At 47.9% G+C, this 24,683-nt stretch overlaps 1 protein-coding gene across 3 annotated transcripts in view; it reads left to right on the top strand.

Moving 5' to 3' along the window:
- The window catches only part of SPTBN1 (spectrin beta, non-erythrocytic 1), a 184,407-nt gene extending 160,840 nt beyond the window's left edge, over window positions 1–23,567 (top strand). For all 3 annotated transcript variants that reach the window (XM_031467034.2, XM_031467035.2, XM_031467037.2), the window contains 15 exons: window positions 363–452; window positions 613–894; window positions 1,546–1,676; window positions 2,912–3,116; window positions 3,504–3,878; window positions 7,692–7,936; window positions 9,112–9,250; window positions 10,027–10,111; window positions 11,751–11,947; window positions 13,041–13,153; window positions 13,880–13,943; window positions 18,274–18,512; window positions 19,720–19,893; window positions 21,374–21,416; window positions 22,219–23,567. In XM_031467034.2, coding sequence (XP_031322894.1) covers window positions 363–452; window positions 613–894; window positions 1,546–1,676; window positions 2,912–3,116; window positions 3,504–3,878; window positions 7,692–7,936; window positions 9,112–9,250; window positions 10,027–10,111; window positions 11,751–11,947; window positions 13,041–13,153; window positions 13,880–13,943; window positions 18,274–18,512; window positions 19,720–19,893; window positions 21,374–21,416; window positions 22,219–22,437 — 2,601 coding nt within the window. In that variant the 3' untranslated portion in view covers window positions 22,438–23,567. The remainder of the gene's footprint in view (window positions 1–362; window positions 453–612; window positions 895–1,545; window positions 1,677–2,911; window positions 3,117–3,503; window positions 3,879–7,691; window positions 7,937–9,111; window positions 9,251–10,026; window positions 10,112–11,750; window positions 11,948–13,040; window positions 13,154–13,879; window positions 13,944–18,273; window positions 18,513–19,719; window positions 19,894–21,373; window positions 21,417–22,218) is intronic.
- The last annotated feature ends 1,116 nt before the right edge of the window (window positions 23,568–24,683 follow it).

The raw sequence follows: 24,683 nt of genomic DNA, 5'->3' as shown, positions 1-24,683 counted from the left end.
CGACCCACCTCGGGCCGCGTTGGTTGGCTGAGCTCTGTGTATTCACACCAAGTACAACTCTTATTTTTCTGTCTGGTTTGCTAAAGATAATTCAAGGGTTTTGGTGCCCCTAGAATAGGAGTTGCAAAAACAGAGAATGAGAACTCACAGAGTCTGCCATGGAGGGTGAAGTGAGGGCTGAAGGCTATAGCCCCACCCTGTGTCGGAGAAGAAGGGCAGGTGCCCGCAGCCACCCTTCCCTATGGGATTAAACCCACTCTGTCTCTCAAGCGGGCCTCCCTGCTATCGTTTCCTGCTCTCATTTGCATCCAGTATTTGTTCTTTTTGAGCGGCCCTGACCACCTGTTTATAATTCCTTCCAGTTGTGGGTTGGAGAGAGGATGCCTTTGGCAACTTCCACAGATCACGGCCACAACCTCCAGACCGTGCAGCTGTTAATCAAGAAAAACCAGGTAGGCGTTTCCACCAGGGCCTACTCTGTCCAATAGATACTGGCTCCAGGTTACCGGGGAGAACGTGAGAGCTCTGAGGGCTGGCGGTTGGCCCTGGCCTCCACAGCGTGGCACAGGGGCATGCTGTTTGGTGAACCCCAGTGTGTCCCCGCTCCCACAGACCCTCCAGAAGGAAATCCAGGGGCACCAGCCTCGCATCGACGACATCTTCGAGAGGAGCCAGAACATCGTCGCCGACAGCAGCAGCCCCAGTGCTGAGGCCATCCGGCAGAGGCTGGCCGACCTGACGCAGCTGTGGGGCCTCCTCATCGAGGAGACGGAGAAGCGGCACCGGCGGCTGGAGGAGGCGCACCGGGCCCAGCAGTACTACTTTGATGCGGCTGAGGCCGAGGCGTGGATGAGCGAGCAGGAGCTGTACATGATGTCAGAGGAGAAGGCCAAGGTAAGGAAGCTGAGCCCCAGCCCTGCCCTGACTGACCAGACTCCAACTTGTTCTCTGCTGCTGGTGGCATCTCTATGAATCATTGCACTGTTGCCTTGGTCACAGGGGCAGCATGGTGCGTAGAGGTAGCTGGAACCTGGCTGTTTGTCCCTTGATGTTGATGCAGAATTTTCTTCTCTGAATCCTGGCATGTCATTAAGACTGGGTTCATCCTGCCCTTTTTTTCTAAATAGAAATTTGCCGGAGTCTTTCTTTGACAACATACAAGGTGCTTATGAAACAGTTTCAGAGTATGTGACAGTATTCCCACGAGAACGTCGTCTATGTGTCTGTTAGACTGAGAAGCATCTCAGGCAGCCGGGCCCCTTGGCTTGTTTGCCTGGGCTTCCCCCCATTCTGCAGAGGGTCCTGCAGAGGGTCCTCATCAGCCTGCATCATCCTCATGGTCGCCTTTCAGAGGCTCTCGCAGTCCAGTCCACATTGATGCTCTTGAAGAGCTTTGCGTCCCACTGCCCTCAGCCCCTCGAGGATCTTTTCTTTCTGATGAATCTTCCTCCTGCCCCGGCCCCGCCCCATGCAAAGGTCCCTCTTTAAGGTGGTGTCAGGTGGGGGGGGCGTGGCTGTGGTTGTGACAGCCCCTTCTGTTGGCAGGATGAGCAGAGTGCCGTCTCCATGTTGAAGAAGCACCAGATCCTGGAACAAGCCGTGGAGGACTATGCAGAGACGGTGCATCAGCTCTCTAAGACCAGCCGGGCCCTGGTGGCTGACAGCCACCCTGAAAGGTGAGTGCCGTCCTGTAAAGATGAGACCCACCCAGCAGTTCCTCCCACTCAGGGCCTCTTGCTCTGACCCATGAGAAGAAAATGGCAGCGTTCATCGTGAGTAACTGGGAATGTAGGTCTTTGGGAAGCATTTTTACAGCAGATCCAGTAGGCCTGTGCTGAATAGGAAGGGTGAACTGTTATTTAATCCACAGGAGGTATTTCCTAACATGCTTCCTGTTGGCCAAGACTTACTGAGAGTTGATTGGTGTCGTGAGTCAGAAGTACAGACTGACCTGCACACACAAACAGGTTGTCAAAACACCTACTCCTGGGTTGAAAAGTGATCCAGTTCAGGAAAGTAATTATTATTTTTAAGAGAGTGGTGTATAAGAAGACACAGATCTGTAAAATAAAAGAACTCCCGGGAAGAACAAAGTTAATACCACCTTCTAACTCTTAAACATCAAGGCTTGAGAATGCCTCAGGGATAAGGGAGAAAGAGGGCTGTGTGTGGTACTCCTGCCCTGTTACAGACTGGGCTCACTTTCCTGGCCCTCATTTTCGGCTTTCTCTGTAACTGCCTTTTATGACTCAGGAGTTGGCTTTGTGCATTAACCCAGGCAGGTTGGAGATAAGGCCAGTGGCTGTGTTGGTGTAGGGGTTCTTTCAGGTGTTGGTGGTCAGGAGTCCCAGGAAAGTCGCCCTCCTCATTGCCAAGGACAGGCACCAGCAAGTCCTTGTCTCTCCTGCTGAAAGAGTCATTCTCAGGGAAGTTGGAGGGTGGGGGTGGATGCAGTGCCCCCAGGCAACGGAGCAGCAGGGCCCACCCTCCTGGCAGGGAGGAGCACAAAGCCAGAGAAGGTCAAGGTGCATGCAGACAGGGATGTCATTTTCCCTTTGGCCCAATGGCACCTGAGAACAGAGGACGGCCCCGGATCTTGGGTGAACTTTTAACATCAGAGGAAATCCTGATGTACAGAGCCAGCAGTGCCGTGTTAAGGCGTCTCTCCCCCTCCTCTGTCACCACAAGCAGGGTGGCCTTTGTCCTTAATTGCTGTGTTTTATTAGATGTTGTCTCTATTACTTGAAGTTGAGGTGAAATTTCAGAGTTCCGTTTTTTAGGTTAAATAGGTTCACCTAAAGTTTGCTTTGAGAAGTTATACAGAATGTGCTCTCTTGGCGCTTCCCCCTCATTTGTTGTCTCCCTGAAGAAGATGTATCATTATGGCCCCTCTCCCACCCCCTCCCCGCAGTGAGCGCATCAGCATGCGGCAGTCCAAGGTGGACAAACTCTACGCGGGCCTCAAGGACCTCGCTGAGGAGAGGAGGGGCAAGCTGGACGAGAGGCACCGGCTGTTCCAGCTCAACCGGGAGGTGGACGACCTGGAGCAGTGGATCGCCGAGAGAGAGGTGGTCGCAGGCTCGCACGAACTGGGGCAGGACTACGAGCACGTCACGGCAAGTACCACGGGCAGGGTGCCAGTGGGTGCGCTGTGTGTGGTGGATTATGGAAGCCTGTTTGCCTTCCTTGTCTGCAAGCAGAGAAGACACCCCGGACTCGACTTGAATCAAAGGTCACAGGGTTTCGTTTCAACTCAGCATTTTTCTCTCCTGGCCACTTGGAGGTTGCCTAACTTGTGCTCCCTCTTCTCCACTGGTCAAAGGAGATGGAGCCCGTGCCCTAGTCGACTGCAGTGTAGAACAAGACGGAAGCCTGACTGATAAGAGGCTTTAGAGCTGAAATCTGTTAAGTCAAGAGTTTCTTTCCAAAGGGCATTCATGTGATCAAGGAATAAAGTGTTCACCATCATCACACTGATTTCTTTTCGCTCATCCCCATTTCAGATGCTGCAGGAACGATTCCGGGAGTTTGCCCGTGACACGGGAAACATAGGGCAGGAGCGCGTGGACACGGTCAATCACATGGCGGACGAACTCATCAACTCTGGACATTCAGATGCCGCCACCATCGCCGAGTGGAAGGACGGGCTCAATGAAGCCTGGGCTGACCTCCTGGAGCTCATCGACACAAGGACACAGATCCTCGCCGCCTCCTATGAACTGCACAAGTTTTACCACGATGCCAAGGAGATCTTCGGTCGCATCCAGGACAAACACAAGAAACTCCCCGAGGAGCTCGGGAGAGATCAGAACACAGTGGAGACCTTACAGAGGATGCACACCACATTTGAGCACGACATCCAGGCTCTGGGCACCCAGGTAGGTGGGGGCGCCGCACAGGGGTGCTGGGAGGTTATCTTGCCAGACAGCATCTTTGTACTTCTCTGATGCATCTCTCTCCAGTCCTTGGCTCCTCAGAACTTGCCTCAGAAAATTGCCCACATTAAACACACATGCATATGCTCACACACAAACACACTCACATTGTTGTAATGTTCCATTTGGGAGAACTTACCAGTGCATGAAATTCTAAGTTTGCCACAGTTGCAGACATTGTTAGATGAACATCCCCATGATTAAAATAAAGTAGGTACACGCACAAAGAATTGCAAGTTACAAGTTTTCTCAAAAAGAATTTGTATTACGTTGGTGTATCCATCCAGAATAATTTCTGAAACAATACCATACTATTTTCCATCAACCAGAGTCTGAGTTATATATCCAAGGAGAGAGAAAGCAAAATTCTAATGTTTTAATATGCCTGGTCTTCCCCCACCCCAGTATAAAGGGGGAACACTACGACTTTGTTTAAAAGATGTCTGACAAAGTGATAACAACATGACATTAAGGATCTGTGGTATAACCACTCCCTAGTTCACACTCATTCTGTGTAGTTTCTTGTTTAGCCTTATGTCTGTTAGGTGAAAAATAAATTGTGTCTGTTTTTTCCCCTAAAATTTCATGGTCCTAGAGAAGAAGTCAGTTTCCTTCGAGATACCAGCCCTGAGGATGTCAGGGGGTTTGTTCTTATCTGTCAGAAGTGCACTGACGATCTCGTGCAGGGGTTGGCAGGCTTCTCTGTGGATGCCCTGATAGTATGTTCTCGGCTTTGTGGGACGTACAGTCCTTGTTGCAACTGCTCAGCTGTGCTGTTGTAGCACACAGCAGCCGTAGACAATCCGGAAGTGAGGGTGTGGCCGTGTGCCAGCGAATCTTTATTTATAAAAACACACAGCCCAGATTCCGCTGCAGGCCACCCCCAATGAGGTGCGTCAGCCTTGGCCCCACTCTTGTGTGTGCATTGGGGTTTGCTCTGTGGAGGGACCACCTTTACTGCCATTGTCCTCTGAATTTGCCCCTTCTCACAGCAGAGGTAGGTCACAACTAGGGCTCCGTTCAGATTTAGGTGGCTTCAGCTTTTCCATCAAGGAGGCAGGTGTGGAGGGAATAGTTAAAAGAGATACACAGAGTGGCTGAGGGCCTGCATCATGCAGGATTTAAAAGGGCTCATTGTGCATTGTGAGCGTTTCCAGGCTTTCCTTCAGAGCTGGTGGACCCCCCAGCTCTGTGGAAACCCACCATTCTGAAACTTGTCAGCTTTCTGTTCAGCATTTTTCATTGCACGTGATGTCACCGTGTGAACACGCAGGGAGCCTGAACCATGCAGTCTGACGTGCGCTCAGAGCAAGGCCACCAGAGACGGGCAGACCTTGGACTGAATTGGACAACAGTCCTGTGTGGCTGCAAGTTTAATTTCCCGCCTTGAGCTTCAGTTCCTTGATGCTTTAAGGACTGACATGGGTGCAGAACGTATGCTATCACAGGAGCTCTGAATGTTCTCAACTATTGTTATATTTTTAAAATGCTCAGGGGAACTTTTGGAATGCCTGGGAGCCTGATTAGCAGCAGGTCTCTCCTCTGCACCTCTGAAACCGTTTACTTCTAGAGCTTCAAGAGACTCTAGAGATGATGGAGTTGCTCCCTCATCTTTTCATTAAACCACTTCACTTTGTGAGGCTCAGAGAGATGAGGGAGCCCACTGAGGGTCCAGGAATATTCGGGGCAGGAATCTGCTCCATCAGGCCTGACAGCCCACCTTACAGCACCCGCCAGGCCAGGCTATTTCAGCTACAAACTCTGCAAGCCTGCAGTTAGAACAGAGCTAGAGCAGCAGGGAAGACATGTGGTGCAGGCTCCCAGAAGCTGGTGGCATCTGACAGCTCCTTGGCCGTTATGCTCCTGTGCCAGCCTGACCCGCCCCCAGTCTCTCTTCATGGGGCCATGGGGTTTGAGGAAACCACTCAGCCTGTGCCTCTGATGATGATCTTCAGTGACTTCTCAAAGCAGTAGTTAATTCTTGTGAGAATCTCCACTTTTGCTATCCTTTCTCCACCTTTTTTGTTGTTGTTGTTGTGAGAACAAATTAAAAACAACCAGAGGCAGAGTTTTTTTTTCCTTCTCTTTTCTACTTGTTTGGAAAGATTTGATTAGTTGTATAGCTTTTCAGATAATTTCCTAGGAACTTGCTCATTGTAATTTCAGTTATACCTGAGCCATAATTAAGGAGTATTTCCAAAATTCTCTTAGGATATGGAAATCAAATCACCATGGAAACCAAACCCCACTGATTCTTTGCATCATTTGCAGTTTTCTTTACCTACCACCACCTAAAGCCGTTTTGTGTGGTCAGGGTCAGTGGTCCACCTCCCTCAGCCCCAGTGTTGTCCATCCATCTCGTGGTGTTTCTTCACGTCCTCCCCTCACAGGCATCTAAAGACTGCTATTGTCCAGGACAGCCGTTGTCTTTGGACTCTGATCAGTAGATGAAGACCGAGTATCATTACATTCCCCCATATGTGTATATACATTTTTCATTAAAAGCTGTATCTGTGGAAGGCACTACTAATACTTTATGTACTTTGTATAAAACATAAGAGAAGGAAATGTTCAGATATAAAATAAGGCCTGGTTACTAGTTTGCTTTGTAAAGGTGTCTCTCCCCGCCACACCCCCAACAAAAGGTGAAAGTCTCTTCTTTTCTCCCTCTTTTCCCACGGAAAGTAGGTATCGCTGCACTTGGCTTTTTCTCCATAGCCGTCCTCCCGGGGCACTTTCCATGTAAGCTCGCAGAGCAGAGCCCTTCCTCGTTCTTCTTTGTGACCACCTGGGAGCCTCCGGTGCAGAGGTGCTATCCTAATTTAACCAGCCCCTCACTGATGGACGTTCAATTTATTTTCAGTCTTTTGCTTTTAGAGACACTGCTGCAGTAAATAACCTTATGTGTATTTCATTTCCTAAGAGTGCAATATACATAGGGTAAATTCTCCAAAGTGGAATCATAAAATCAGAAAGCACATGCCTTTGTACGTTTGGTGGATACTGCCCACACCTCCTATAGGAGCTGTAGCCTTTTGTCCTGTCAGCAGTGAAGCCGCACCACTGGCAGATAAATCATCAAGCTTGAATTTTTGCCGACTAAGTGATGGCAAGTTACAGCATCTCCATGTAGCATCTTTTCCTAAGACTCATTTGCATTTCCTGTTCTCCAAAGTTTTTATTGAAATTTGTCCAGTTAAAATTTCACCTTCTTTGGCATCAGTTACATTAAATGCTGCATTTTGTTTTTCAAGTTGAAATGTCCCATTGTGGGAGCTTTTATAGGTGATCGTGTATTGTTTTCAGCAAAAACATCACATAGCAACAAAAGGGTGTTTTCAAAACGTGTTCTTCATGGCAGTTTCTCATTCATGATTTTAAAAAGTGCAGAAACAGATTGGGCGTTTATTTCTAAACATACTGGATATGTACTGTGTTTTTCTATACAGTCTTTACACCCCTGGCCACCTTCAGGGACCTTTCCTGACCCAGATCTCCTGTCTGCATCTGTGTAGCATTTTATTTGTCTTAGCATTAGTGCAGAACTTCAGAATATAGTAAACCTGGGCTTTTCTGACTTGGATCTTCCCCAAAAAACTGTGAGCTGCTTCTGGATGGGGGAGCCCCATTTTGACTCAGTGCTTTTATCAGTGCAAAGGTGGAACAGTGTGTGGCGAGTATAGAGGGAGTGGGCGGCAGGCGACTGAGCAGGGGCCCAGCCCTCTGACCTGGCTTGTCTCCCCCGTGGCTTTGCAGGTGAGGCAGCTACAGGAGGATGCGGCCCGCCTCCAGGCAGCCTACGCGGGTGACAAGGCCGACGACATCCAGAAGCGGGAGAACGAGGTCCTGGAAGCCTGGAAGGCCCTGCTGGACGCCTGTGAGGGACGCAGGGTGCGGCTGGTGGACACGGGGGACAAGTTCCGCTTCTTCAGCATGGTCCGCGACCTCATGCTGTGGATGGAGGATGTCATCCGGCAGATCGAAGCCCAGGAGAAGCCCAGGTAATGCTGCCGGCTTCCCGGACGTGTGGGAGCACATCAGGCTCCCTGACCCTGGGGCCCCAGCCTGAGAGCTTTGAGGCCAGAACAGGGGCGGGGAGGAGTCCTGGGGGAGCCGCCGCTGTTTCACTTGTCTCCTGCACATGATTGTCAGCGAGTGAGGCACCTATGCTGTGAAGCCCTCCCTTTTTCCCCCTCCCAGCCCTGTCCTCCTGGTCCACGCTTAGCCGGGCCCGCCTGTCCTCGTCTGCAGGCCTCGTGCTTCCCAGCAGCTGCACACCTTGGGCATGATTAGCTCCGCTCACCATGGGAATGAGATGGCTTTTCTGAGTTTTCTTTCCTGTGTCTGTTACATTGAAAACCACCGTATCCTTTTTTATACACATTACTAAAGGCGCCTCTTACCCTCAACACCTGCTTTAATGGTGTCTTGGGATTCTTATTTAATATTTGTTCTATATCTTCTCTTTGGCTGCATTTCATGCAGAGCAGTGAGGAGAAGCTGGTAGATGAACAAGCAGACACATAGAAACCCCCCCTGTCCACCCCCGCCACTGCCAGCCCCCAGCGTAACTGAGAAATGGACTCTGCCCCAAGAGGAGAAATGTATTTGTTATATACAATAGAGTAGTTGTGTTTCCTTAGGTCAGCACTTCACGGCCAGTAGGTTTTGATTGGGAAGAAGTTCTCACAGCTCATTTCTTGGCTGGTTTCTGCACTGTATGTCTTCATGTCTAAATCAGGAGACAGTATTTGCTGCTCTCTGAAATATACATGTCCTGAACCTTTGGCAGCTAACTTATTGGGGTCCGACTGGGGACTCCTGTTACAGCCTCTGCACCTCTTGAAGAGTCTGAATTGCGTTATAAAGTAGAAGTGTGAACGGAAATCCAGTGGTTTTTCTGGTCTCCACCTGGCAACAATTTTGAATTATTCCGAGCACACACACACACACATAAATAAAAGTAGCTTTATTCTCAGTGTCAGGTTGCATGGCTGGTCCTGCATTACACCGCTGTACTGTAGCTCAGTGACCCAGCCTGAGCCCAGACTGTGAATCAGACCTGAAACGCACTCTGTGCCGCCAGTTTCCTTCAAACCAACTGCATGTTTTGAAACCCACACGTTTATTTGAAAAGCTTCATTTCCTAAAGGAAGTGTTATTTGTCTAATTTTAGGGATGTATCATCTGTTGAACTATTAATGAATAACCACCAAGGTATCAAAGCTGAAATCGATGCTCGTAATGACAGTTTCACAACCTGCATTGAACTTGGGAAATCCCTGCTGGCAAGGAAGCACTACGCATCCGAGGAGGTAAGATGGACGCCGCTCTGCCCTGGGGTCCCTGGCGTGAGTGCAGCTGGTGTGCAGGTGTAAAATGACTGTTTTGTGAGTATGTGTGTCTGTGCGTGTCTCTGTCCTCATATACATGTACACACACTGATAGGTACTTCTGAACTGCTTGCCTTTTTCCTGTGTGTGTGGAGTCAGACAGCTGGGCAAGACTCTAGGTGCAGAGCCAATAAATCTGTGGCACAGAAGACAATTTTTGAGGGCCCCCAGTTGAGGGTTCATCCTCTCTCACCTCCTCCATCCATCCTCCCTCTGGGTGACACCCCCTTCTCTGTCACACATGCCCCAGATCAGTTTGCTCTTTGGTGGATAATTGCTAATTCGAGTTAGGGTGCTGGTAATGGAGTGGTGAGGGGTGCCTCAGCGTGTGGCCCCTCCCAGGGTCTGGACAGGCTCTCGGAGAGCTCGGGGCTTCGCCTGTCTCTTCATCCCTCTCTTCCTGAGTAAGCCCCTGAGTCTGGCGGGGAGGGCTCAGTGTGTTGTTAGCCTCCTCGCAATTAAGCAGCTTCAGGTGGAGCCTGGCCTTCCTCCCAGCCCCTTCTGGAAGGAACGTCGCCACACCTTCCTCTCCTGTCCTAGTGCGCAGATAGACTGAGCGGGTCTCTAGATGTTTCCTGGCTTAGTGGTTGTCTCTACGCAACGTGTGTTTTTCTTCTGTGAAGTGGCCCATCGAAGGGCGGACTAGGAGGGTGTGGTACATTCCATTAAGATGTCCTGGGGTCCTTCTTTTCTCACAGATCAAGGAGAAGTTACTGCAGTTGACAGAGAAGAGGAAAGAAATGATTGACAAGTGGGAAGACCGATGGGAGTGGTTGAGACTGAGTAAGGACGTGCTTAATGTCTCTGCTCTTTTTGGTTACGGTGCACTGAAAGCATGCGAGTTTATTTTAATTGACTTGATACGATGTTTATCACTTAATGATTTTTGGAGTTTTTCTAAATGCTTCTTTTTTAATGTGCTATTTCACCATGTCACGTTAGTAAGTATTTTTAAGTAGTTCCCAGCAGCATATTCACTATGTTTCTATCCCACGATTGATCTGGATGTTGTAAGCAGGGTTTGGGTGTTCAGGAACCGTGTGGAGAGGACAGAATGTGGCATCCCTCGGGAAAGGTGCAAATAAGGCCTCTCGTTCTTGTCTTGAAGGAGGATCGTTACTGCAGGGTCAGGAGGATGGAAAGTTGGCTTAATTAGGTCTTACGAAAGCTAACAATGGTAAAGATTTTGTAGTGGACTGGACATTATTCTGAGTGTTTCAGACACTCTTCTCTGTTTACTCCCCGCAGTAACCCTCTCAGGTAGATTCTGCTTTTAATCTCATTTTATAAAGGAATATGTGAGCTAACACAGAGCTCCTAATACACAGCACTGGGAACAGCATTCATAGCTGGTATGAACACTGACAGTAGCCCCGCTGATGACTATTTACCACACTTTGCCATTCCTTGTTTGGGGCTCTGGGCTCTGTCCTTGCATTGTAACCCCATTGTCAAACAGCAGGGGTGCCTTCTAGAAGCAGAATCCAAGGGGCCTTTTCTGAAAGATGTGGTGGAGGCACCTCAACTCTTGAAAAAGAAATCCCACTTTTGACCGTTCTTTGGATGAGGATTTGGTCCATAAATTTTGCCAATGGCCAGGGCAGGTTCAGTTCAGTTCAGTTCAGCAAAACCCAGGTGATGCCCCACTGTGAGCTAGGCACCAGGTTGTACGCTGGGCATTCCTGATGAGGTAACATGTCCCTAGTGCAGAGCTGAGCTTTGACCTGCTTCTCACGGCTGCAGTGGATGGAGGTCATGCTGTGTTCCTCCCGTGTGGAGGGGGCAGGGTGGACAAAGCAGAAGCCTTAGCCCGCACTGTCCCCACTTCCTACAGTGCTCCCAGATCCTCCCCTCCCTCTCCGCCCTCTGAGGAAAACATAGCACTTCCACCCCAGAAAGGGTGACCAATGCGTGGCTGCTCCGTCAGCATCATCTGGCTGTGCATAGATTGCAGATTGCTACAGGGCTGTGGGGCTTACCTCACTGAAGCAGGGCTGGATAAGCAGAGTATACCTTCCAGTTCTGCACGATCATAGAGTAGCCACTGTCCACGTGGGGCTCTTCAGAGCTTGAAATGTGGCTGGTCCAAACTGAGATATGCTCTGAGTATGAAACACACATTGGATTTCAAAGACAGAAGAAAAAAGATATAACACAGCTCAGTAATTTTTTCATACGGATTACATGTTGAAATGATAACGGTTCGCTATATCAGGTTGTCCAAAAACAGGCTTTTGAAATTAATTTCACCCATCTTTAACGTGGCTAGTGGAAACGTTAAAGTTGCGCACGTAGCTCACAAGGCTCTTGTGTTGGACGGCGCTGTTCTAGGCCGGACTGTAAATTGGGGCCCCGCAGCTGCCACCAGAGGGCAGTGCCACCCCCGCCTGCCCTCCACACTCACTCTTGGCTCCCTGTGCAGTCTTGGAGGTCCATCAGTTCTCAAGGGACGCCAGCGTGGCCGAGGCCTGGCTGCTCGGACAGGAGCCGTACTTGTCCAGCCGAGAAATAGGCCAGAGCGTGGACGAGGTGGAGAAGCTCATCAAGCGCCACGAGGCTTTTGAAAAGTCTGCAGCGACCTGGGATGAGAGGTTCTCCGCCCTGGAGAGGCTGACAACGGTAAGCGGCCACTGGGAGCCGGGGCGCTGTGCCCCTGGTGCCCATGGGCAGCCTCTTCCTGCTCACTTCCTAGGCTGGGGAGTTCACCTCGTGGCTCTGTTCATAGCAGCAGGAAGGGTCTTCCTGACGATGGTGTTTCTCTTGGTACAGGACCTCGGGAGCCTGTCCGGGGCTACTGCCCCCTCATTCACCTTCTGGACCCCTGGATCTGTGATCACTTCCTGTCTGGGAACTGATTGATTGATCAGGGTTTGCTTTTCTTTTTTGATCTGCTTTTCCTCCTAGAAGCTGTGGTTTCTAGGAAGTACAGCCTTACAGTTTTCTCTGATTTCAGAATTAGAAGTCCCATCAAATAGCAGCAGCTTGATCCTAGACCACTGAAAATTCTCCCCATTCCTAATAACCTCTTCTGCCAAAATAAAGGCCTGAGAATAGGGCTTGCTCACTGGTGTTCTCTCCCAAGACACTCTGACTCCTGGTGGAAGGCTGATTCTTTAACGATGTACAAAAATGGTGTTCCTTCTGCTTTCTACAGTTCTGGGCATCTAAAATGTACCTGCATACATTTGTGTTAAAATGGAATACTTCTGGTACATGCATATTGCTTGTATTTCATTTCCATAGCTTTTTTTTTTTTAATGTGTTTGGGGTAGGAGGGGGTTGAGTCCCTACCATGGCACAGGAAACCTCCCTGGGAGTCATTGCAGCTCTGTCTTAGTGGGGTTTGTCTGAGCTCTGATGGGATGTCCGGCACAGACCCTCAGGCTCAGGTGCTGTCTTCCTACGCAAAGTTGAGAGCTGCAGAGTTCATTCAGAGATTGAACCCAACGACCCAGGGGGCACACAAAACTCAGGGATTCTGCCAGCCCCCAGAACAGACCTGTCTCATCACTAAGACCTTTGTTTCCTGTGCTTTGGGGTTGTTGCTGCAGTTCCTATGACCTTCATGTGATTTTTGCTGAGGTTGTCAGAGCTTCTGGTTGTCCACTGTGCTCCAGTGTGACACACTCAGACAGGAGAGCTCACCCAGAACCCTTGCCTTAAAAGAGGTGGAGTTCGGGGCTCTGCTGAGCATCGCTGTGTTCTCCTTCAGTTGGAGTTACTGGAAGTGCGCAGACAGCAAGAGGAAGAGGAGAGGAAGAGGCGGCCGCCTTCTCCCGAGCCGAGCACGAAGGTTTCCGAGGAGACCGAGTCCCAGCAGCAGTGGTGAGTCATGGGCGTTCTCAGCTTCCGGGGCACGGGAGGTTTAGGGAGCGCGTTTCCTGAGCCCGTGCTGCGCTAGGCCCTTCCTGTTAATCATGTCCGTAGACTGTTCAGACTCCACACAGTCACCTCTGGACCATGTTTGGGGACACTGACTTGTCCAGTCACGGTGCTGCGTCGGCAGCAAACATGGAACGTAGACAGCGCTCCTCTGCTGTGTGCATGCGTGTCCATACACATGCGTGCACTCACGTGTGCACGTTCACACTCATTAAGAGTTTCCATACGAAATGGATGGAGGGGACCGCCCAGATGTCAGGCCAGTGACTGTGTGGTGGTGCTTTCTGAAAGATCGAGTGACTTCATACAAAAGACAGAAGAAGTCACTCTTATTTCTGAAAGGCCAGTTATTTTCCTGTGGCCAAGCTCTGTGACAACCCCTAGTGCCACCTTTATGGGCAGGGAGGGGTCCTGCCTGTGGGCTTACTCTCTATCTAGGGTGGATTTGAAACACTTGGGGAAGTTTTTAAAAAAGAAATCTCATTATGTAAAAGAGGGTTGCGTGTGGTTTTCTGAGAGAAAGCCTGTGGTAACGTTGACTTGTGTTCTCCCCCGTCCTGTCCTCCTCGTCCTCTCTTTCTCTTGTCTTCTTCTTCCTTCCCTTCCCCTCCCACCGTCCCCCTCTCCTTCCCTCCACTCCTCTGTCTTCTTCTCCCCTTTTCCCAACAGGGATACTTCAAAAGGAGAGCAAGTTTCCCAGAATGGTTTACCGGCTGATCAGGGATCTCCACGGGTTAGTTACCGCTCTCAAACCTACCAAAACTACAAAAACTTTAATAGACGGACAGCCAGTGACCAGCCGTGGTCTGGACTGTGAAGTTCGCTACCGTTTGTCAAGAACCACTCTTTCCAAATCCTGTTGGTTTGACCTTTTGGCTTCCACTTCACCCACAGTGTTAAAATTTTACTTAATTCATAGCCTTCCTTGGTTTCATATTTGTTTGCGTTTAATTCATGTTTATTTGAGTCTTTTAACTGATGGATGCTCAGTTGCCTGAAAGCAGCATACGTATTTTTTGTTTATTTATCGTGAGCTTTTTACTTTATTAAGATTTTGCAGCAAAAGCCTTACGTGAGTAATTGAAATTAAGTGAGATTACAACAAAATGAAGAAGAAAACTAGAATCCGACAGGTATGACGCACCCAGTTATACTAACAGAGCGCAGTACCGCACTATACCTAGCCCCCTTTACAGACGCTATTAACCTGCAGTAGTTTACCAGTAAGTAGGAAGACTGGTGTATAAGGAAGCAGACTTTCAGTACTAGGATTAAAACTTATAGTCAGCTGTGTAACATTCCATGAAAGATTCATTCATTTTTTGAAAACAAAACAAAACAAAACAAAAAAACCCAACAGTTGAATCTACTTTGGAAGCTATTTTAATTTTAGGCCCAGAATCTGAAACATTTTAAGATCCTCGGATCATTTGTTCCTTTTTTACAAACCCGTTCCTCTGTTACTTTCTTCTGCCAAGTCCCGAGCTGGGAACTCCAGGCTGACTTGCGGCAGAGAGCACAGCCGGCCTCGGGTCAGGGCAGGCGTGACAGCACTTCTCGGCCTGTTTCAGAAGCCTGCCTACCAGACTTCCTGGCCTCCCCATACAGTTGATGACTTCAGGGTGTCAAACTGTTTAAATTTTTCAAACAAGTGGAACAAAAGCCATTCTGGTTCACCCTGATGACTTGAACCCGTGCCCTTGGTGGACCAACCGGGAGCCGTTGCGTGTGTCCCAGCTCTAGAAGTCCTTTCAGTGTCTCCGTAGACAGAAAGGCCGTTGTACGTCTTGTACGGATCTTCTGATTCATTTTTCATTTTCTTACAACTTTTTTGTGGCGCTCTCTAATGAGTCTTCTAGGATGGCATTTATCAGACCACCAGCAGGAATCGAAAATGTTTTAACAGAAATTCTGTTCCTTAGGAATAGAAGCTAATGAGGAGGTGATTTTCTGGTACTGAAAAGTGCAAAACCAAACCAGATCCGTATCATGTCAAAGCCTTGGGAGACATTCACTTGCTCATTTGCCATATTTAGATGTTAGTGGAATCAGAAAACCTGTTTTGATATGTGTTCTCCATGAGTTAAGTCTAATTTGTCTTTTCATTTCATGATGCATGTCTTTTTTTTTTTTCTTTTGTCAGGATAACATCATATAGCATCTTGTTTGTTTTTTCCTTATTTCTATGTACATATCTATCTACTTGCGACTGTAGATGGGTATATAGATAGATGCCAAGCTTCTTCTGTTCTGGGGGTAGTCCGCACCATTATTGGGTCTCTGCCTTAAAACACACCAAAATTCATTTTAGAACAAAACTACTGCTTCATCTTTGGTCTTTAGGAGCATGTGTTTCTGGCTCCAAATTATATGTGTCATTGGTCTATATGTATATATGTGATGTGTCCATATATATATATGTTTAAATTTTGTATCATCAGGATTAACATCCAATTTTATGCTTTTTATACTCAGAAGACCAAAAAAAAAGAAAATGCCACATGAGCACACAGGAAAGGAGTGCTAAGATGTTTTTGGCATTTGTTCTCATGCCTGTTTTATCTAGATTTTTAAATTGTAGCTTGCCAGAAAAAAATTTTTAATTGTGATTGGATTGTATCAGAAGAAGAAAAGCTCTTTTCATTTGTTTTTTTCTGAGTTACGGTGCAGAGACTCAAGTTAATGAACTTGAAAGTAATAGTGTTGCTTCGTACACTTAGAAAACCAATCAGGTGTTTCTTGTGCTACTAGTTGTCACGTTGCATTTATGTTCACCTCCTGATTGAAATATCTCAGGTGTACCGAGCCACTAAAGCACTCTGGACTAATCGCTAAAGAGAAGCAATGTGGGTGGGGGTGGGGGTGTATCCACATGTACCCACTGTTTGGTCACAGCACTATGATTTGCTTTTGATGTTTGTCTCTAGTGGCGTGTTGTCTGTTGGCATGCTTAAGTACATGTCCATTAAAATTCATTTTGTTCCTTTTATTTTCCTTGTTTCCTTGGTTAGTGATTCATTTGCATAAACATTAATTATCTCTGCATACTGGTTTGGGGTTTTCTCTTTCCTTCTAACTCTAAAGAAAAAAAATTTTTGCTGCAGAATTTCCCCCAGAAGAGGCTTCCCCTGGCCTTCAGCTACCTTGAAGTCTGACCAAGTATGATAAATTTCAGCCTTTTTCCATTAAACATTCCCCTATCCAGGTCATTGCAGTCACTAACAGTTTTCAAGTCACAGCTGCAGCACTAATTTTTTTTTTTTTTAATCTGGTTTCTATACACACTAACCCCATGTCTCCCTGGACTCATGCCTGGCACAGGCCTTCCAGACCAATCTCACACTTCACACCAGAAGTTTCCTGAAATCTCACACTAGAACAGATTTGTCAACTTTAAAATCCACCCACCTTCTCTTACTTGGGATTTTGCATTTTGGTTATTAATTTCCCCTCCATCTCTCCTTTAAAAGTGAAAGGGAAGAGAGAAAAACTTAAGTAGCCTATCGCTCATAAGCTCATGTCTGCAGGCTGTCACTGCAAGGCCAGGATAATCACTGCCCATCTCCTCCCCGAAGCTCTTCTGCCCTAAGAATCGTTGTCCACATTTCTGTGTGGATAAAGGGTTCTAATCAAAAACACCCTTCAACTGCATAGCCTCTAGTCTGGCCCTAAACCTAAACCCTGATGCTAACAGTGATAGTTCGTATAGACAGGATATAAACTTGACTCCCGCCCTGCCACTTAGATGAGCCCTAACGGAGAGATCCAGTTCCTGCGAGTTGACATATCTGAGTGTTCAAGCAGAGGTGGCCAGTCTACCGTTGATCCTGTCGAGGTTGTTGCTGCTGATTTGGCGTCACTTGGTTCTGGGCAGCAGTGGTGGGGGACGTATCTAACGAGCGTGCCATTGACACCTCCATGTCTGTCCGTGTACGAGGGGTGCAGGTTGTCTGTAATCCACTAAAGCGTCAGCCACCCCCGGCTTCAGTAACTCGCTAATCCCACGCCCTGGGTGTCCCAGCCAGGGGCTGCTACAGTTCATGGTACACAGTTGATGGCACACAGGCTGAAAGCGATAATGAATGGAGACCCTACCGCATTTCCCAAGCCGGAAAGCCCTGAGGGTTACAATAGAAATGAGCTTGGGAAGGAACAGCTCCTGAAGACGTCTCCCGCCTGAAGGGTCAGAGCCGCTGGAAGCCTGGCTGGCTGGGCTTCCTCGTCTCAGTGCAGCAAGGCACCGTGATCAACCAGCACGTGATGGGGAAGGCCCTGGTTCTGTCTGTGTTTGGGGGTAAATAGCCGTGTGGTGTTGAGTGACTGTGATTGGCTTTTCCAGCTCCTTTAACACAAACTACAACCCACTCACGATACAACTTCGGCAGATGTGGTTCAGTTGATGTTTGTTGACTTGCCTCATTTCTTTCCAGCTCCTAAGTTCCCAAGTCTAACGGGGATGGTAGATGTGAGGTGCATGACTGCCGTCCTAATTTCTGCATGTGTTTATGACGATGTATCCAGGGGCGGGGGGTGGGGCGAGCCGGAGAGCATTTCAGACACCAAAGGTCTTTCTTGTCTGACTTCGGGGGAATGCTGTGTAGTTCTGATAGAGTTGTCTATAGATCTGTTTGTGAATGCCCTTTCGCTTAAACCTCCAGCCCTTCTGGTGGCGTCCTTGGTTGTAAGGTGGCTGCTGTATAACGTCCACTCTCTCATACTTAATACGTGTGATTGTTACCGTTGTCCTTTTGTTTTAAAGTAACCATGAGAGGAAACGATCTGAGTTCTATTAGAGAAAATGGAGTGATCCGAGGAGCAGAGTGCAGTAAAACTCATACTGGCATTTCGCTTTTCTCATCTCCCCGTAAATGGGCGGGTATTAATCCACTCCCACCTTCTAATGTCCTTGGTGTCCCGCTGGCTTTGTGGGATGTGTGATGGTTTTACTGTACTGCCTCGATCTGCGCCAGGCATTTATACACAGCCACGTGTGCGAGTCAGAGCGTATGTGGTCACCCCCGGGGCCCACGGGGTTTGCTGAATGGCCTCTCCGCTGTCCCTAGATGGCAGAAACGGTGGACACCAGCGAAATGGTCAATGGCGCTGCAGAACAGAGGACAAGCTCGAAAGAGTCCAGCCCCATCCCTTCCCCGACCTCCGATCGCAAAGCCAAGACTGCCCTCCCAGCCCAGAGTGCCGCCACCTTGCCAGCCAGGACCCAGGAGACGCCTTCGGCCCAGATGGAAGGCTTTCTGAATCGAAAGCACGAGTGGGAGGCCTACAATAAGAAAGCCTCAAGCAGGTGAGGGTAGCAGAGGTGGTCAGATGGGAAGTCGCCCATTAGGGGGGAGGCGGGCTGCCCTTGAGCTGAACAGGGAGCGTGCACTCAGGTGGTTGGTTTGTCCCAGAACTTCCCAGGCATCACATTCTCAGGAACGACACCGGGAAGTGGGAGTAGCGTACTTTTCATTCAGCAGGAGAAGGGAGAGTTCAGCGTGTGTGGGAACAGCAGGAAGAATCTTCAGTAGTTCCTCCTGAGAAGGGGGGTTGAGCTGGAAGAGTCCTCCCTGGAATGAAATGATTTCCCTATTGTTTTCCTCTTTGTGGGATGTTTTAAGACATTCACCATTTCTCCGACCTTATCTCTATGGCAGTCTTTATTTTCATTATCTCCCAATAGCCCTACTTCTATTATCTCTGTTTTACACATGAGGAAATCGAGGCTCTGAGAGGTTAAGAAAGCTCACCCTGTTTAGTAACCTAGGAAATGACATGGCTGGGGTGAAACTCATCTGATTCCACAGCCTGGGTGCTTAACCAGTAAAATAAATTGCCTGGGACCATCATGTACAGTTGTGCTGGTTGTACACTGTACAAGGGAATCCCATCTAAGAGTTGCCATCCACAGTGAGGACAATATAGACTTATTTGTTAATACAATAAAGTATCTTGTTCTGATAAAATCTGTATATTATGACAGTTTGCCATATCATGGGGGAAAGGCTACCATTTTATCATTCATCCAAAGATGTACCCTAAGTGCTAGTGGCCCTGGATCTGTCTCCCTGTCAAGTTGCCAGACCATGTCAAAGAATGAAGCTAAGGTTGAAATGCTGCTTAAGGACAGGCATGTTTGCAGTAAGGAGGCTGGCTTGCACCCCATTACCATGAAAAGGCACTACAGCAAAGAGTGGAAACACCAAGAAAAAGCTTTCCCATCAGAGCAGAGTACCCTTATTTAATAGAAGAGGGCACTGTGGTTTTCTTCCAATTCAGAGCAAGAAGTAGCCCTCCAAAACCTGCCACTGTAGCAACATGTGCCTTGTCTTGGGGACATGGAGGACATAGAGGAATTTTGTTCCTTTGTTTACTTTTAGCAGAATTTAGGAAGGGCTTTTAACATGGGATCACACTCTGTCGTGGGAGAATCATTTACCTAATAATCAAACTCTTAGTTCTTTAAGGGAATGTGGAACAGAACCTTGACGTTCCCTTTCTTTACTGCTCAGGTCCTGGCACAATGTTTATTGTGTCATAAATAACCAAGAAATGGGTTTCTACAAAGATGCAAAGACAGCTGCTTCTGGAATTCCCTACCACAGCGAGGTCCCTGTGAGTTTGAAAGAAGCCATCTGTGAAGTGGCCCTTGATTACAAAAAGAAGAAACACGTGTTCAAGCTAAGGTGAGAGTTGCCGGGGTAGCGGGGATGTGTTTTATTTCCACTCTGGGAGTTGGTTTTCTTAGATAGATTCAGAGATGTGGTGATCAGTCAGTTCCTCTCCTGCTGTTTAGAAAATCACCGATAAAGTGACAAACTGGACAGGCATAAGTCTCGGTTAGGGTCTCTGGGCACTGTGGCCAGTCGCTGGCATCCCTGTGGTTAATGGCGCAGTTGAACATTGAAGAAAGGGCACTTCCGTTTTTGTAAGCTAGAGCTTACCATTTCCTAAGATAAGGTGAGCTGTTTTGTAGTTTAAGGGAAGCTTAGAAAAATAGTTTCCCCATCTTTACAGCTTATCCAGACCCAGGAGATGCTGTTCTTTGCTCATGACTTATCTGGAGAAGGGTCAAGCTGAGTCATCCTGGGGCTGGATGGAGACAAACAGGAAGTGGGGGGTGGGGCTGGGGCCCTGTGCTCCCCTGACTCACCCAGTGGATGTTCCAGATGCCTCTGGAACCATCTCGTTCCAAATCTCTCTACCCTGGAGAACACATACACCTCCCCACAGGGTGGATCCAAGGTCTGAAGTTCTGCTTATACTTGGAAAAGGGCAGAAAAATCAGTTTTTCTTCTAAAAATAAAAAAAGTAAACATGTCAGTTGTTGGGATGATACTTAGTCTAACACTAATTTGATCTGTTGCTTCGGGCTCCGAAAAGCTCAGGTCTTCAGTGACCGGTGCGTCTCACGCTAGCTGGACAAGGCCGAGGACTGCACACAGAAACGGTTCAGATGGTGTGATTTCTAGCACTGGAGGCAGACTCTTCAGGACCTGAGACGCTGTACACACTGGGAGGCCAGCAGCAGACAGCATGGTTCCCTGGCTGCCTGCCGCTCTGTACTTCCCAGATGCAGCTTCAGAGGGTCAGGATATCAGCAGAGGGCACTTATCAACTCTGCCCCGCCTCCGCCCCCTCCTCTAGACCCCAGTGGAAAGCGAGGGAGCCCCCTCCCCCCACCCTCCTCACAAGAGCAGTTTCTCTCATGCTGAGACACACATATGAGAAACCCAGGAGACTTCTTCCACATATCACTTCAGAAAGTCCAGTGTTTGTAAACACTGGGGGTATAAGCTCAGTGGCAGAATTTCAAAAGGGCTCATGATTTTTAAAGAGCTTTCTCTTGAATTCAGCTTAGAGCAGTGACCGGTCATCCAAGTGGTCTTTGTCACAACAAAATCCAGATGTTGGTATGTTTGGAACTTTTTTGATCCTTCCAGCGATTGAAACACCCAAGTTATCTCTGTCTATTGGCCCAACGATGTATGTGGCTTTTAGGTGGCGACTTGATGTCCAGGCCTGGTGGGTGATGTGTGCAGAGTTCCAATGGGCATTTCAGGTGTGATTCCTGTGGCTGCTTGTATCCCACGTAGGACAAGAGAGTTGAACGATTTTTTTTTTCTTAAGTTATATTGTGACTGACTTTCTTCTTTCAAATTACAGACTAAATGATGGCAATGAGTACCTCTTCCAAGCCAAAGACGATGTAAGTTTCTAAGATTCATTTCTCTTAAACACTTTGAAGTTTGCAAGTGTTTGTACCACAATGAGCTTTATTTATGATGTTCTTCATATAAATGATGATCAGTGGTGCTTCTGTCCTCTAGTCTCCAAGGTCACGAACGCTGGAAGGTGTTTGGTTCTCGTATGTCTCTCAGAGGCATATCTCTCAGTGAATGTCATTTCGCTGTCCTCCTGCCATGGCAGGAGAGCCAGCACAGGGTCCCTTGAAGTCCATAGAGGAAAACTGCCCAGCCCAAGGGAGGTGGTCCCAGGACTGGGCATGGAACCTCCCCGCTATACTCCACTGCCTCTAACTAACCATTGTATGACCAGGCTCCTCCTTGAAGGGAGAGGGGGCCCGCCAATGAGAAAACACCATGTGTAGGGCTTTCAATTAAAAAAAAGCAACTTCTATTAAACTTACCTAATGTTGTATGTCACATATATTTCAATTTAAAAAAGAAAAGAAGAAGCACGTTCTAGGGTGGGACCTGCCACCCTACTGTAGACCAGTCCTCCAGCTCCTCCATGGTTATAGGACCATGTGCTAGAGTGAGGACCTTGAGGTACCACAAAGCAAATTCTGGTGCGAGTTGAACCATATTCACTGCTCTCGTGACAAAGTAGAGGTTCATTTGGGAGCTGCCTTCCCTTCCTCATTAGGCAGACACACTGTTCCCCAGCATTCTGACCCACAGAGGCTCAGATGGTCCCCAGGCAGAGTGAGAGCATCTCGCGCCCATCCCTCCTGGTTGAGTCTCACCTGTGTCCCCTCCTTCGTCCAGGAGGAAATGAACACATGGATCCAGGCCATCTCCTCTGCCATCACCTCTGACAAACATGAGGTGTCTGCCAGCACCCAGAGCACGCCAGCATCCAGCCGGGCACAGACTTTGCCCACCAGCGTCGTCACCATCACCAGCGAGTCCAGTCCCGGCAAACGGGAGAAGGACAAAGAGAAAGACAAAGAAAAGAGGTTCAGCCTTTTTGGCAAAAAGAAGTGAACTCCTTTTCCTTCACCTCCTGCCCTTCTCTTACCTTTTCAGTGAAATTCCAGCATGCAAGCTCAGAACCAACACAGTACTCTCTGTGCCTAAATGTTCATCAATGTGGTTGATTTGGGGTTTTGTTTTTGTTTTTTTTTTTAATTTATAGAGCATTTCTTGGGGTGGGGGGGGCGGTGGGGAAAAATACACCTAAACACTTTATCTCCAAGTTACAAAAGTATGAGGTGCAGAGGGAAGACCAGATTTTTTTTAAATGAAATTATATAGATGAGATCTCAATATTTAAACTGTTCCTCAATTTTGTGAGGCTGTGTTGGAAATAACCCGCCTCTAGTGCTGTTGGTATGCAAGGCAGCGGTGCTCAAACAATATTTCCCATGCTCACCACAGACAAATGTACCGATTTCCCGACACCATTCTCTTCCATTTACTTCCAGTGGTTACCCTGAGTCTTGACTATTAGAAGTGCTCGCGATGGGTTTACCTGGATGAAACAGATTGTGTATTATGATCTTGCTGCAGCTGTCGCGCGGCCCCATTGTTAACTCTGCAGACCAAACCGTTTGTATCTGGCATCACTTACTAACACGCGACATGCGGCTTTTCCGCATCAGCTGTGACAACGGTGAAGAATGTCGGTATACGAGAAGGAATAGAAAACTGATACTGTTTTAAATAATCTGTAATTTCAATTTTTCTTTTTTTTTGCTGAAATACATTATATTGTATGTTTGAGATAATTCTAGTACAAAGTATAATAAAACTAGATGTATAATAAACCCTTTAAATCATTGGTAAGTGTACAAGTGGAACTGAAGCATTTACTGGACAAAGTAATGTTACCCTAATGGTTACTTGCTTGTGCGTTGCCACACTGTGTTATAATTTGCTTCATTACCTTGCTCTTTGATACATAGTGTGCATTTCTCTGTCACTGTAATGATTGTAATGACAAATTTTCATCTTACTGCACAATCAAAATGGCATTGATAGGAATGAACTCCAGAGGCTGGGCCTGAGCAGGGAGGTGGTCACTCAGGCCCGGTGCTCCGTCGTATGACCTGTACCTCTCAACCTCTGCCCTCTCTGTTAAATATATGCTATGTCATTAAATGCTTTTAAATCTAGCGCAGTGGGTACTTGTTGTTTTTCCTCTCCTCGCGTTCACGCCGTGTTTGGGAAACAGCGAAGGGGCAATGTTAGACTGTCCATCTCGGTTCCTGTCTTGCCTTCTCGTGCAGGTGTGGTGCACCAGCTTTGGAAATTACAGCCAGCTGAGTAACAGACATGGAACGTTTCACATCTGTACATCCAGATGTTTTCTTTCACTTACGAAGAAGTTACCAGAGAGCTTGCTAAACCTGGGCTCCAAGGCAGGGTTGGGAAACTTTCTCTGTAAATGGCCAGAGGTAAGTCAGTCTTTTAGGCTTTGTGGGCCATACTATCTGTGTTGAAACTTTGTCCTAGTGCGACACAAAGGCAGCCATCAACGATGTGTGAAGCAGTGGGCATGGGTGCATTCCAGTAAAACTGCATGTAGGGACACAAACTTGACGTTCACGTCATTTTCATGGGCCACACAATACTCTCTTTCGATTTTTAAAAAAAAAAACATTTAAGACGTAAAATCTGTTTTACACTGATCGTACAGAAACATATGACAGGCCAGGTGTGGCCCGTGGGCCAGTTTCCTGATGTTGGCGCAAGGTCACGGGTTAGACATGCGTCTTACACCTGTCCGTTTATCTGTGTGTGTTGACTCCAAACCACTTGCATGTTTTATCATATAAACCAGCAGTGGATGCTAGTATTACAGACTGCCAGTGATTTATTCCCCAGAGGCCATGCCTAATGTGATGTTAGTCCTAGGCTCCGCAGCTGACTAGTATCAGAGCTTTCTGTTACCCCTGGGTGAACCTAGAACTCATCATCTCCTCCCCACTCCTGTTACATGCACCCAAGGCCGTTTATCTAAGTGTGACACTCCCTTGCCCTTGCCTTACTCAGGACTGGAGTTGAGTTGTTCAGTTCTCAACAGGTGAACCTGGGACCAAAATATTTAGTTAAGAAAAAGCATCTTGGAAAATAAGCATGATTGATCACAGCCTACCTAACAAAGCCAGGCAGATGGCAAGCAGGCCACACTCAGAAGGAAATTATCCAGCAATCCCAGAATCCCACAAAAAACAGATATGGATGGAACACTTTGCACAATTCCAGAGGCTCGCAGACCCCTGCTGCCT

This window comes from Camelus dromedarius, chromosome 15 (genome assembly GCF_036321535.1).
Source record: "Camelus dromedarius isolate mCamDro1 chromosome 15, mCamDro1.pat, whole genome shotgun sequence".
Classification (NCBI taxonomy): Eukaryota; Metazoa; Chordata; class Mammalia; order Artiodactyla; family Camelidae; genus Camelus; species Camelus dromedarius.
The sequence above is the reverse complement of the archived record's forward strand: the minus strand, read 5'-3'. Positions and strand labels throughout refer to the sequence as shown.